Source organism: Nestor notabilis, unplaced genomic scaffold (genome assembly GCF_000696875.1).
Source record: "Nestor notabilis isolate BGI_N333 unplaced genomic scaffold, ASM69687v1 scaffold7028, whole genome shotgun sequence".
NCBI lineage: Eukaryota > Metazoa > Chordata > Aves > Psittaciformes > Psittacidae > Nestor > Nestor notabilis.
Window position 1 is genome coordinate 58679 of NW_009941505.1, and position 13667 is coordinate 72345.

The following is a 13667-nucleotide window of genomic DNA, read 5'->3' on the forward strand; positions in this document are numbered from 1 at the left end:
GTAAGCAATGAGACCTGCAGCCTTCTATTACCTTCAGCTGTGTGTTGTAACGTCACAATAATGCAACGTACACGAAGGTCCAAAATAAGATCCTGGATGATCTGAAGCATATCATTGGGTATCTCGAGTGCAGTTAGAGACTCATAACTAAGCCTGGAAAGCACATAAAATTAGAATGAAGTGCAAATCTGCAAGATTTTTTAAGCCGATATAACTTTTTTTTTTTTAAAGACATTTTCTGTGTATATGAATATATGTCCTGGGTTCAGCACATCTTAAGTCCACAGCTGAGTTTCCGAGATATTGTTTACCTGCATTACAACATAAACAGACACCAAGCTGCCATAAATGATGGTGTGGCTGTGCATCAGATTGCCAAGAGTACGCACATTTAGGGAGCCAAAATACAGCTACTACATCACCAGCGGAGTGAACTCATTTGCTGTTTTTACTCCCAACTCTGACCATGCATAATTCACCAGCTACTATAGCTGAGGATGGAAACATTAATTTCCATTTTTGCTTTAGAAATAGCATGTAGTGGCATTTCAGGTTTTAACTGAAACTGACTGCTGCAGTTGTGCTGAGACTCTAATTAGGGGCACAAAGTGAGGTTCACTGCTTGTATCCAACTCTTGGATATTTAAGCAAGGACAATTCAAATGCTATCATTGCTGTCTGCCCTACCGCTAACACTGAGCAAAGCACAGGTACAAGAAAATGTCAAAGAACAGGAGTAAGAAGGCGCAAGCAAGTAAGTTTGAGTAATAAGCAGAACATTTCTAATCATCCATCTGTAGGCTCCTGTTCCTCATCCCTTGGGCATAAACCATCAAAACCTACCATTAACGAGACTGCTCTCTGCTCAGTGTAACTACTGAATTAGTAGACTACATAAATCTACCTATCTCACTCATGTAAATACCCATCTGTGAGAAGTTTAAGTGACGTTAGGCTGCACAGAAATCCTGTACATAGAGCTGATTCAATTTCTAAGGGAGCATGTAGCTGTCACATCCCTAAGATCATCTTTTTCCTAATATAACTCATCCTAACAAAGAAATACCTCTCTATCCTTACAATAAGGCAAAAGTCTTGCCAATAACAGCTTCTCTTTATCCCATAGGTCTAATTTATCCTGAGGAATGTATTCATACTGGGCAATGACAGAATAGAGTACAAGAGAAAGACTGCGCAACCACTCCACTTTAAGCTGTGCGATACATATAAACAAGCAGAAAAATTAAGATCACACGGACATAACTACAGCTCCTTGTCTAGTTTTGTAAGTTTTAGCATTCTTAAATACAAGCAGAAAACAGTAAATCATTTGTGAGATGACTGACTAAAATTCTATCCTGTGCTTCATAATGATTTCATGTTAGAAATGAAAAGTAAGATTTAAGCTATTGCGTAACTTTGCAACAAATGACTCTTCATGAGAAGAGTTCACCTTTATTGCTGGTGTGCGTCATAGGAATTTATTAGATTGTCAGAGTGTGGGGCCTTGAAAACAAAAGTATTTGCAGCACTTGCAAAAACTTCTGACCTGGTCAGCACTGGTTAATACTCCACTACGGGTTGTTGAGTTCCTTTTCTCCAAATGGCCCCTTTTCTTCTCTACTTTTGATCACTTTAAAGTCTAGCTCACTTTATTAAAGCACCAGCACAGGCATCAGTAAGAACATGAGGTGGGGAAAAGAGTGGAAGGGAGAAAGAATTTCCCCAGCTCTCAGTACAATTGTTAATTACCAGGGCAGTGACCAGAAAGCAATAGGAGATTCTCTGAAAAAGAGCCTCCATTTATCCTATAACCTCAGCCTGGATCATACCTCGGATAACAGGACTGAAGCACAATCAACCTTTAGAGAACCTATTGGTTAAATTTCCAAGTCAACATTACATATGTGCAGGTGTAAAAGTGTAGAATTTTAGTGAAATATGAATGGACTGCTTCTGATAAAAGGGCACCAGTGGTGCCAAAGCTTGTTCCCTTGCTCCTTTACACCTTTTCATCAAATGCCAAGTTAATTCTTTCTTAAATTGAAAGCTTTCCATAAAATTCAGCCAGAATAAGAAATTTCACATAGATTTCCCCCCTCAGCCCCCAACTGATTAAAATACAGATAATGTAACTGGCAACAGACTTTGGGAAAGTGCTAAGCAGACTTGACAACAGGCATGTATCACTGCTAGCTCCATCTGCAAACAAAAGTACCTATACATGATCATACCACTTTCTTTTCTTCCTCTGTGATTTGTTTGTTACCTACTTTGAAACTGCAGATAGAACACCCAGTATTATTTCCAGATGTTACTCAAGTTTCCAAAAGATGATAATCTTACATGCTCCATAGACAAATGGAAGCAAATTCTATATATTAAGGAGACATTTTGTAATTAATGATATGCATATTACTAAGTTTGTAAACAAACGTAATTATAAGCAGAATGACATTGTAAGCAGGAAGGAGTACCACCTTCCCAAAACACAGCTGTAAAAGTAAATTAAGGTTTAAGAATGATACTATAGTGAGAAGCATGCTATTTTCACCCATTTTGGCAGAGAAGAGAAGGTGCTTAGCAAACGAAGCAGATAATTGCTTTCTACCCTGAAGAAACAGATCCTGTTTCATACATGGAGTGTCATTCATTCATTTGCACCACGCAAATGTTTCATTCAAACTTATTCATAAGATGCTATGGAAAAATAATAAATACATCAATACGTAATAAGGATACATCTTGAGACATTATTAATTACACATGCACACAGAATCCTCAATCTGCTGTAATTTTTTTTGTAATCCTATTTTCAAAAATGTTAACATTACTCAGGTTAATGCAATAAACAATTTGTCTCAAAGCACACATTCTGGGAATAGCATTGTTTTGTAGGTCCACAGATCTGTTTACCTTACTGTCTGGATAACATGTGTTAGCCACTGTCCAGAAAGTTCAGATTTTGTCTCCCAGCCACCATACTGTCTTGATTCTCCTTCTCTGAGGCTGAATGGAAGCAAAGCTCCACGGATAAGTTTTACCAGAGAGTGCATCACTTCCTGAATCATTTTCTGCATCAGAAGAAAGGGAAGAAAAATCCAGCAAAAGTCTTTATCAAAGTACCTAAGCAGCCATGTACTTACTATACACAACAGCTTGGAATGTATGATTTACAGGCGACTTCACATTCTAAAGAGTAGAAAAGAAGAAGGCGTAAGGGCGCACAGATGATTTAAGAAATCTCATTTTCACCGTGGTGACATTAAAGTACCTTGCTATGAAGAACAACTAAAAGAAAGCAAGATTCCCCCCTCCCTCCTCCTAACTTACCTTGAAATCATTTTGTCTTTGCCTTGCATTTTTCTTTGATCTTTCCATTTGGCCAGATTTTTCAGCAGTCTTGTGAAAATAAGAGAATTGGAAAGTGTAAGTATCTCATAACCACTGTTAAAATAATTCTGAAAAAGGGGGTGTCAAAGTGAAGAAGTGAAAACTGATGAGTTTATGATGCAATTATAAGAAATAACTCATGGCATCTCAACAAGCAAAGACAATATATATCTCAATAAACTGTACTTACTGTAGGTCAGTGTGCTAACATTTAATTCTGAGGAACAATGGGTATTTAAAACAGAGACAAGCATAAGAGTCACTCAAGAAATATGAGCTTCATGAGGTCAAAGTTTTCTTACTGCAATATTAATGACAGCCAAAACATACATAGTCCAAATTTGCATCATGTTTATATGAAGAAACTATTTTCTCAGCCTGGAAGCTGCCCAGAGATGAACATTGATGTGAAATGGGAAACACTTCTTGGAATGAGGGCAATTTGAAATTGTAACATGTATGGAGGAGGGTTGAGGGGGTTTTGTTTGTTTTTAGGAATAGAATGTTGTTGACAATGCTCTTTAAATAACTCAACTAACTGTAAAAGAGACTCTGCAAAATAATCAGCATCTTCATGGACCATTCACTTCTTTGAAAATGGAGGAACGTGAGTACCCTTTGCACCAGACAGTTACAGTTGAACAAAAACATGGTTTGACTAACAGTCTTCCTGTTTGTAGTTCTAGCCTTCTAGAGTCTACTGAGAACACTAAATTAAACTGAAAAAGTTATTTCATATGCTGGGTTAAGTGCAGACATACAAATTTGTAGTTAGAAAATCTCCTATTTTATGTTTGTACAGCAACATCTACTGGGCAAGAAGTGCAATAACATGACAAGAGTGTTCTCAAAGAGAATCGCTTTATTTGTAAATGGTTAATTGAAAATACTGTCTTTTTCAAGTTCCATATTTAGCTAAAGCATTACAGATTTTAAAGTTAAATAATTTGAAGTGAGCAAAAATTAGAGGAAAATAAAACTGCTTAACAGTTTTGGAAAATACATAGCTATGAAACTCTTACACTTTAAGCTCTGAATTATACAATCTTGAGACAAGGAAAACACTCGAGATATTGCAGCATAGAATACCCACTTCTTTCTTCTACTGCCTTAAAAAGAAAATAAGCTTTTTTCCTTTAAGCCTCACCTAGCAACTTACAATTCACACTGTTTTACAGCTGGATTAAAGAACAAAAAAATTCACAGATCTTTGTCTTTTTTTTTTTCTTCGTGGTTTTGCTGAAGACCAATCTTAAACATTTCCAGCACAGACAGACCAAAACTATATTGTGGTAAGACCAACGGTTACTACTTACATACGTGCCTTCACATAGAGTGATTCAAAGAACTCAACTTTTTAAACTGTTGAAAATACCACGTAAATCTTTAACTGACAGTATCTTAAGACATATTGCTAACCTTTCAGAACTCAAAAAGTCACGTGCCCCAAACCCCCCAAAACCTAAAAACTGAAAAAGAGAAAAATACAGCTTGAAATTTACATGAGGGGGAGTTCTTCCCACATTTTTAAAATGTCTTAATGCCTTGAAGTCTTTAGTAAGCTAACTGAAATGACACCCTGCACCATTTTAACAGGACTAGTCCTAAAAAACTGTAGTAATCTTGCTTCCTGAATAACAAAAAAATAGCAAGCAACATGGGAAAAGAAATTTCTTCATGGACAATTACAGTCTGTAACATATAAACCTTGACTCTTGAATGCGATATACTGATATTCTTAAGTGTTCTAGAATTCTTTTAGTTAAAGCTATCCCCCTCCTCCCACTTAATCTGAGTTGACTGTGGCATGCAGAACACACAAAAGGAATTGAGGGCACCATCCCTCCTCTCTTCCCAGGAACTTGGGGGACTTCCGTAAGGACCAAAGGAGCAGAAGAAATCAAATGAACGGGGGTTAATTTCTCACAAGCTCAGAATCTGGCCCAACAGAAGAAGAGCAGATATACCTTCAAGACTAATGGGAAAACTACCTTTCCCCACCCCCCAAAATACATAGAAACAATGTTTTTTTCAGGCATGACATAAGATCATTGCATTTTCCACTTGCAGTCATTTTCACGAGCAGAATTTCTCAACCTTGTTTACAGTTCGAGTCTCAGTTTCTCTAGAAATTGCTTTCTTTTTCATCATACTCAGGGAAAAATAAAAATCACAATAACTTAACAGGTGAACTTGTAAAATCTACTTTCCAGATATAAAGGCTGTCATTTCCCTTATGAAATTAATTTTGTGAAAGTCAACAGTACTGAGGTTTATTCTTGATTCTACTTCCTTCACTAAACCTTATGAGTAAGTGTCGTATCTTTCTCTTGATTTTACCATGCAAGATGAGAATCACAAATAGAATCCATTTCACTGGAACTATAATGCTTTGTATATTGTGTTCAACTCATAAAGGACTATATTATCTGTTAGTATAACCACATGAAAACATTATATTCAGATTTACAGACAGTGGCAATAAATGACTGCTTGAGAAATTAATTCTTAAGTTAGAAAAAAGGAAAATGACAAAATAAGCTTCCAAATTTCCTTTTCCCAAGGTTTTTGTTTTCTTTTCTACTAAAGCTGCAAGGAATCGTAGAAAGCTATGGTTGCAGTTCTGCTTTAGGGATAATTTCATAGTGGAATACTGTAAATGTGAGGACTTCAGGATTTAAGCACAGCAGGACACACTAAAAATGGCAAGACAAAATCTCAAAAAATAAGATGATACAGCAACAGTTAAATGGAGAAGTTTTAGATGCACAAACTTTTAGGTTGGATAAAGAAGCTATCTGAATAATATGCAGGTCCGAAAGCTTGACTGTTTTCCACCTGTGCTGTAACATTCCATCTCTACTTCTCCATATAGACCTGGTCTTTAGAGTTTTTTAGGACTCAGAATGAATAAATCCAAACGGCACTCAGCAGGACTTCCACAGTGATAGCTGTGCAGATGAGCTGTGAACTACTGCCTTATCATCTGTTGATGGAATGGAGAGCTGCCTTTCACTACACTTCAATCAAGTGTCTGTCTTCATTAGACTTGCTCCTTGGGAATAATACACCATCACTACAGTTCTACAGAATAAACAACATGGCTTAAGAACTAGAAGTGAACTCTGTAAAACATAATGCAATTCTGTGACACAAAGCTGTTGTATTTATCTGATAATAAGTATCATGGTAAGCTATATACTATTGTCCTGGTAGACAACTACCATACCAAATGAATTATGAAATGTAACCTTTCAAAATCCATTAATAGCATGCATATAAAAGCAGCATGTCATAAATCACTACTTTTATTTATCCTGCTTCTTGGATTACCAAGATTATATTCACATAATTTGTAAAAAACAGATCACCTGAGCAAGAAGGACTAGAAGCACAGCTGATTGCAGCTCACTGCATTTCCAGACTAGACTCCCTATAGTATGTGTGTGTGTGTACTAATCTGGGCCCTGGTCATTTTGCAACTCTGGCCTTGAACCTATCCTCACTTCCAAATACATAAAGCTCAAGAAATAAGTACTCTTGTTCCAGAGAAAGAAAACATTTTTTTCCCTGTATGACTGTCTTGTATGCATCTCTTCTCCATGCAATTTGCTATTTCTTCAGATCAACAAAGAAGGGCAGCTGGCCAGCTACGGCTTAAGAGGTGAAACGACAGATATTGACTCCAGCATCTGGAACACACACAGACAACACCACTAGTAGAATTCTAAGTAATTCCACTGTATGCTTTTATTCTTTTAAAAGTACAAAGAAAATCCTGACTTCTATAGGTTAGTATTGCAAGACAAGATACTAGTCAAAGCAGTATCTCTCAAATGTGTAAGCCTACTTATCGTTTTATAAACCTCTCTGATTAAAGCAAGGCCTCAGTTCTTCCAGTGAAATATCATACTTCAAACAATCACTATGAAGTTTTGTTATTCAAAAGTAGTTTATATAGAAGAATCCATACCTCACTGAATAAACTTCCATTCACATAAGAAATCCAGAGCTTCCAGAAGTTGGGCAGCTGACTTACGACAAGTTTTGTCAGCTTCTCAACAAATACAACTTGTTGAGGAGCTTTGTATCGCCAAGCTAATATGGGAAGAGAGGGGAAAACGCAAAATTAAAAAGCTTTGAACTAATAATAATAATAATTAAAAAAAGTACTACTAGCTTGCTGCTTTGCATAACACAAGTGATTATGCAGTATATATAAAAACTTTCAGGCAAAAATGAAAAAAAAAAAACAAAAAAACAAAAAACTAAAGCCTGGTCCATATATGTGTACACATACAAGCTCTTTCTTCTCATCTCATATGCTTACAAAGTGCTAGCACTACGGCAGTACATAAAGAATAGGCCCCTTTGTAAGGGTATCTAATGCAATGCACCTAATAAGTCATTCAGCAGGTCTTTTGTCTTTAAACCACGCTAAAAAGGTAAGGTCACACAAAAGCAATCAAGACATTAGAAGTTTCAAAAGATGAGATGGTGATTCTAAAGAAACAGGGCTGGTAGGAGAGGCTAGTGCTTAAGGCAAACAATGGAAACTGGAGTATCTGCTTTATTTACAGCTCAAAAAATTTTCCATTGTGGCCTGGGGCAAGTTGCCAACCCCTCATCTTCATTTCCATTTCTTTGGTAAACTCTTTAATCTGAAAAACAGGGGAGATTCCAACATTGTTGAATGAACAAATCACTAACTATATAATGAGATTCCTGGATGAAGAACAGAATCCTAACATGTAACACTACAGCATTCAAGTTTTCACTTAATAAACCTACTTACACTCCTGGTACACCAGCTATTAAAACACATCAGGAAAATAGCTTTCATTTTAGCAGCAGATAACTTTTCTCAGTTTCTTAACACATGGGGCAAAAAGAGGTGGCAGGGAAGGTAAAAAGAAAACTGAACAGGGGCAGAAAAATATTAATTAACACAGAAAATAAAGGTAACTTTTTCCATAACCATCTGCTTCCTCCATTAAAACTTTATTGATTATGCTGTTTTAACAAAACAGGGTATCAGTACAGCAGTGATAGAAGACCAAGAATTAGAGTCCACTTTAGAAAAGGAATCTTCTTTTTTGGTGCCCCAAAAAAGAAAAACCAACAAAACAATAAATCCAAATTAAAAAACCCATAAACAAAAGCCCCCCAAACAACCAAAACCCCACAAAACAAATTGAAGAGGTCCACGTTTATTTATGTAGGGTTTTTTATATGTATAGACTCTGGTCTTTTATAAATGATAAAGTTGAAAACGTATTATCCAAATAACTGTAAAAATGCAAAAAAAGGTTGGGTAAAATAGCACTTTTTGTCTTTACTCTGCTAGAGAATACTGACTACAGAAAAGGTGAGGCAAAAATAGCTGCATATTAAGTAACTAGTAGGCTTCATCAGAACCTTACTATTTATTTTACTGTGTTGGCAGCCAGTCTCGAATCTCTGTGAAGTACAGCATGCCTTCAGCAGCATCCATTTGTCAAAGTGTGGATCAAATATTGGTCCATTTCTTTAGTGGACAAATCTGCACTACCCAAAATGTTGTTCTCATGGCCAAAAAGTTTAGGGACTCTGGATTAGTATTTGAAAAAATAAAAAAAATCACAATCAAAGTCCACAATTCGGAGAGAGACTCTAACATCACTGAAATGTAACTGCTGATAGTGACCCATCTGTTCAGAAGGCATGAGAACTTTGAAGCTTGACTAGCAAAGCTCTTAGTGTGGATACAGATATTTGTGCCATCTTGGTTTATGACTGTCAAGAGAACAGGTTAGACTCAATAGCAAAAAACTCCTCTTACTAACACAAGCTATACTATGCCAGGAAGTTGTGCCAACACTGATACAGCAACACAGACTCTGCAACACCATCAAATCCCAAGTTCTAACCAAAAGATTTCAGCTCCTTCAAGAAACAGTTTCATCTTTGCCAAAAGCTCTAGCACCAATCCAATGTTATAACCAGGGATGTCTGTTCCTAAAAGACTATATTTCAAAGAGCCTGTGTAATTTACATTACAGTTATGTAATTACTTGGTATACATGTCTATTTTGAAGACTTGTGTAATTTACATTCTGAATACATTCAACCTCAAACTATGATGCATTTTGTCTTGCACGTGAAGATACACTGTGGCAGCACAAGAATGAAGAATAATGAGAATTGTACCTATGTTCTTGAAAGATTCCATTCATTCTTCTTTTTGCTTGAAAAACCCCACAACAGATACTTATATGTGTTTTTCAAGGAAGTCCACAGAACTGGGAGAAGAGTAACATCAAAGCAGACAAAAGCCAGAAAGCTCTTCGTAAACACCTGCTTTCTGCAAAAATGTACTTGGGTAAGAAATGACCTATCCTGTGAAAAACATGTTTTCTGTCTCCTGTGATTGAAAATCTCCTGAGTTGAAGTTGTTTGGACAATGGTGCTGAAGACAATTATGACACATGTGGGCTCAGCTGGTTGTGAACACACTGCTACAGCTTAGCCATACACCTTGTTTCCCTTTCTGGGTTTACAGAATTAAAGAACAAGGACCATATATATAAAGCATCACAGAAGGCGCAAATTCAAGGAGAGTCATCTCAGCAAATACATGCAAAAGGTAGTAGTAATAAATTCTGGTTTGGAGGGGGGGGGGGAACAAACCCAAAAAAACCCCTCTTATTACCTTGACTACATTTTAAGAAGCAGATTTCAGCTATGAACTGCTCTTTGCTTGTAAAAAACACAGAGGACCTCTTTAGTGAGCAACAGTAAGGCATGAGAAAAAAAAGCATTTTATTTGGTAACAAACCAAAACACACAAAGGGTGGGTTTCGGTTTGGGTTTTTTGACTACACCACACACTGGACATAGGGAACTGCAGCTTTGTTTTGCCAAATAAAACCAGATGCCTACCGTCATCACGGCCAGACTGAAAGCTGCTGCCCCTTTTCAATGAAGCAGTTTGACTGAGATGGCCAATTGGTGATGGACGCACATCACTGTCCAGGTCCAACATGGGGCTGTGGAGCACTGAGCTGCCTAGGGAGAGGGGAAAAATAATATGACTTTGCACACCGATTGACATGAAACTACATTCTGCATGTGGAATTCTAATTTAATTCTGAATTGCGACAAAAGTTATCAAGCAAAAACGTTCTTAATCTTGTTTATTTAGACTGCTCACCTAACATTAATGTTATTCAGTAACACCACTACTGACTCAGGTAGCAAAGCCAAACCCACAAGTATCATGTGGGAAATAACAGTCTCTATTCTTTATGTTTCTCTGTGCTTACTTTAATTAATGCCCTACAATTAATTGCTTGAAAGCCATGGATAAATACGTATTTATGCCATTAGTGACATGGCACATACTTTTTTTCTGTATGTCTAAACAAACTTTTAATAGCAAGCCTTTCTCCTGCCTCCAGCTGAAGCAGTTAAGGGCAGAGTGTTCAACTACTTAGCTATTTGACCCCTACAGAGTTCAGGTAGAAAGAATCCATCCATCATGAAGCAGATGAACTAACAGCACTGTACACTCATGCACATCTGAAAACCACCCTGTACCTATCTACAAACAAAAATAATTATTTTTATCCTTGGATGCCTGACCATATCTAAGTAACTATTAGCATGTCTATAAGCAACGATCTAATCTTACGGAGGTGGATACTTGGAGTCTAATGTACATTTTGGAAAACAACTACGTAACAATGAGCAGACAATTTTCTAATGCACTGTAACACTGCCAGTATTTCTTTTAAAATCTAAATTGCTGCTTTACGCATTTCACCTTACAGATACATTTCTGAAAGTAACCATCAAAACAAAAAAAACATTATTTCAGCACTGGGCAACAGAGCTAAATGAAGTTAAATGAATTACAATTCGTAGAACAGCCCGGGTTGGAAGGGACCTTGAAAAATCATCTTGTCCAGCCTTTCAGGGGAAAGGGAGCCTAGATGAGATTATCTAGTACCCTATCCAGTTGCATCTGGAAAACCTCCAGTGATGGGCACTCTACCATGTCCCTGGGGAGGTTATTTCAGTGATTCATTGTTCTTGCAGTAAAAAGTTTCTTTCTTATATTGAGATGAAACCTCTCCCGATAATTCATGCTGAATTTTGTAATGAGAGTCTCAACATTTGAGTTTATATTGCTTGATCTTTTCCATCAATACCTACATTCACTTAAAATAACAGGAAGGCCACACAGTAAGAGCACCAGCTGTAACACTGCAGTACTCAGATTAAAGAGTAACACAAAGTAAGAAGGATTTGAAGGATATTTATTCTGAATTAATGCTGCTGTCAGACCAGCATAGCAGTAAAGATATACCTAGCCACTTTACTTCAACAGCTGGGGCTTAAACTCAAATATTAAGTATCACAAACTTCCAATAGGTGACAGTATTGTGTTTTAGTTCCTTTTGAAAGAAGTTCTTCCTCCCATAATTCTTTAATGGGTTTTAAAGAGATTTCCTGTGGCCTTTCACTGCGGCATTGTGATTACTGATCTAACTGTAGTTCCTCTATTCATCTTATTACTATCCATACTATAAGACAGTAGGTAAATAGATCCAGTTTGCTACATCATTCACAATAGTCATAGACATACTACATTCCTTCTGAATGAACTAAAAATACCAAATAATAATGAGAAAGTAAAAACCTAAAGCCTTCACAAGTTTTGTTAAGTAGGTATGTATGTAGGTATGCTGCAAATACAAATAGCTAGTTACAGACAGGTACTATGCAACTACCCATACAACAGAGATCTGTGTAAGATCACAGATCATTAGCATTTATGATTTAAACACCTATGATTCCTAAAACATATCTTAAATGTTGTAAATTTGTGGCAATTAACTTCTGTGAAAATATTGCAGCAACCCCTCAGAATGAAGTAAAACCAAAGCAAATTGATTCCTTTCCAGATTAAAAAAGCATGCATTCAATATCTTCAGAGATTCTACCCAGAATAAGGAGAAAATTGCATAGAAGACCCTGAGAAAATTTAAGTGCCTTGCATAGTCTTTGGGCTTCCATGAGAATTTGACTCAGATTCAACTTACCTGCATTTTATTTTGGAGAGGGAGGGAGGGGAAAAGCATGCCAAGAAGTACAAATCGGAATTGTCAGAGACATTGCTAGTTAAACCATATATATATATTAAAAAAAAAAAAATAAAATCCACCCAATAAAACTCCCAACAAACTCTCCCCAAAATCAACCAAACCAACAAAAAAAATCAGGAGTGCAGCAATGTTACTTTCACAAAAACTACAATTAGAAAAAGCCATGAAAAAACATCCCTCTGACGTCTTTGCATAGAATTTAGGTTCTCACCTTTCAAACACCTTGTTAATATGAGGAATTTCTTGTAAACAGATGGTCTCTAAAAATGACAGTGCCAATTAAACCTCAGAATTAAGAAAAACAGACACACTTACCAAAACATCTTAATGTGAATTAGTTCAATTAAAACCATTTGCTTGAGGTAGCTGAAAACCTGAAAATTCTGTATTGCTGCTGATACACTAACCCCACGCTGCTCAAATGGTTTATATATTCACCAGTTATAGAAAACATGTAAAGAATACTCTCTTGTTCCACCAGAAAAACCACATCATCAGTTTGCAGCCGTACCAGGAAAAGAAAGTTTAACATGAACTAATTTCTTAATTGGTTGTCTAGCATTACAAGCAAGTATAACACAGCAGCAGGGAACTACAACAGCACATATACCCTCAGGACTAATAAACATCTGGAGTACATTAGCAAAGCTGATCTTGCTTTCACCCCACCAGAAGATAGCGCTTGAAGACTGCACACTAATGCATAAATCTTGTAAAGAAAAAAAAAAAAAAAAAAAAAAAAAAAAAGAAAAAGTGAGAGTTACAGACAATTTTTCTCCCATCCCAACTTGTTCCCTCTCTGGAGCCAGCAGCTTAAATTTAGCAGCATAATGCAATACAATGAATTTAATATTAGTATGGATTGTAGACAATAACATTTATAAACCCAAATAAACTACCCAAATAATAATTTACTGCCTATTTGTTATTCTATTGGTATACTATTTCTACATTCCTAGATCCTGAGCATAGGACAGCAACAATCTAAAGTTTCAATAGATTAACTTTTTCTGTGCTAACAGGTTTTAAGAAGTTGTATAAACAGCATGAATACTACATTCTTGGCACATCCTCATTAAAAACGAAAACAAAACAGCATCTTTGAAATTACAGAAATTGGGGGGG

General features: G+C 36.5%; 1 protein-coding gene across 1 annotated transcript in view; it reads right to left on the reverse strand.

The window, feature by feature from the left end:
* EXOC2 (exocyst complex component 2) overlaps positions 1-13667 on the reverse strand; it is a 108844-nt gene that overhangs the window by 50295 nt on the left and 44882 nt on the right. Inside the window, exons 11-15 of the mRNA XM_010020920.1 lie at positions 10315-10440; positions 7367-7491; positions 3334-3402; positions 2917-3074; positions 32-153 (exon numbers count right to left, since the gene is read on the reverse strand). Coding sequence (XP_010019222.1) covers positions 32-153; positions 2917-3074; positions 3334-3402; positions 7367-7491; positions 10315-10440 — 600 coding nt within the window. The remainder of the gene's footprint in view (positions 1-31; positions 154-2916; positions 3075-3333; positions 3403-7366; positions 7492-10314; positions 10441-13667) is intronic.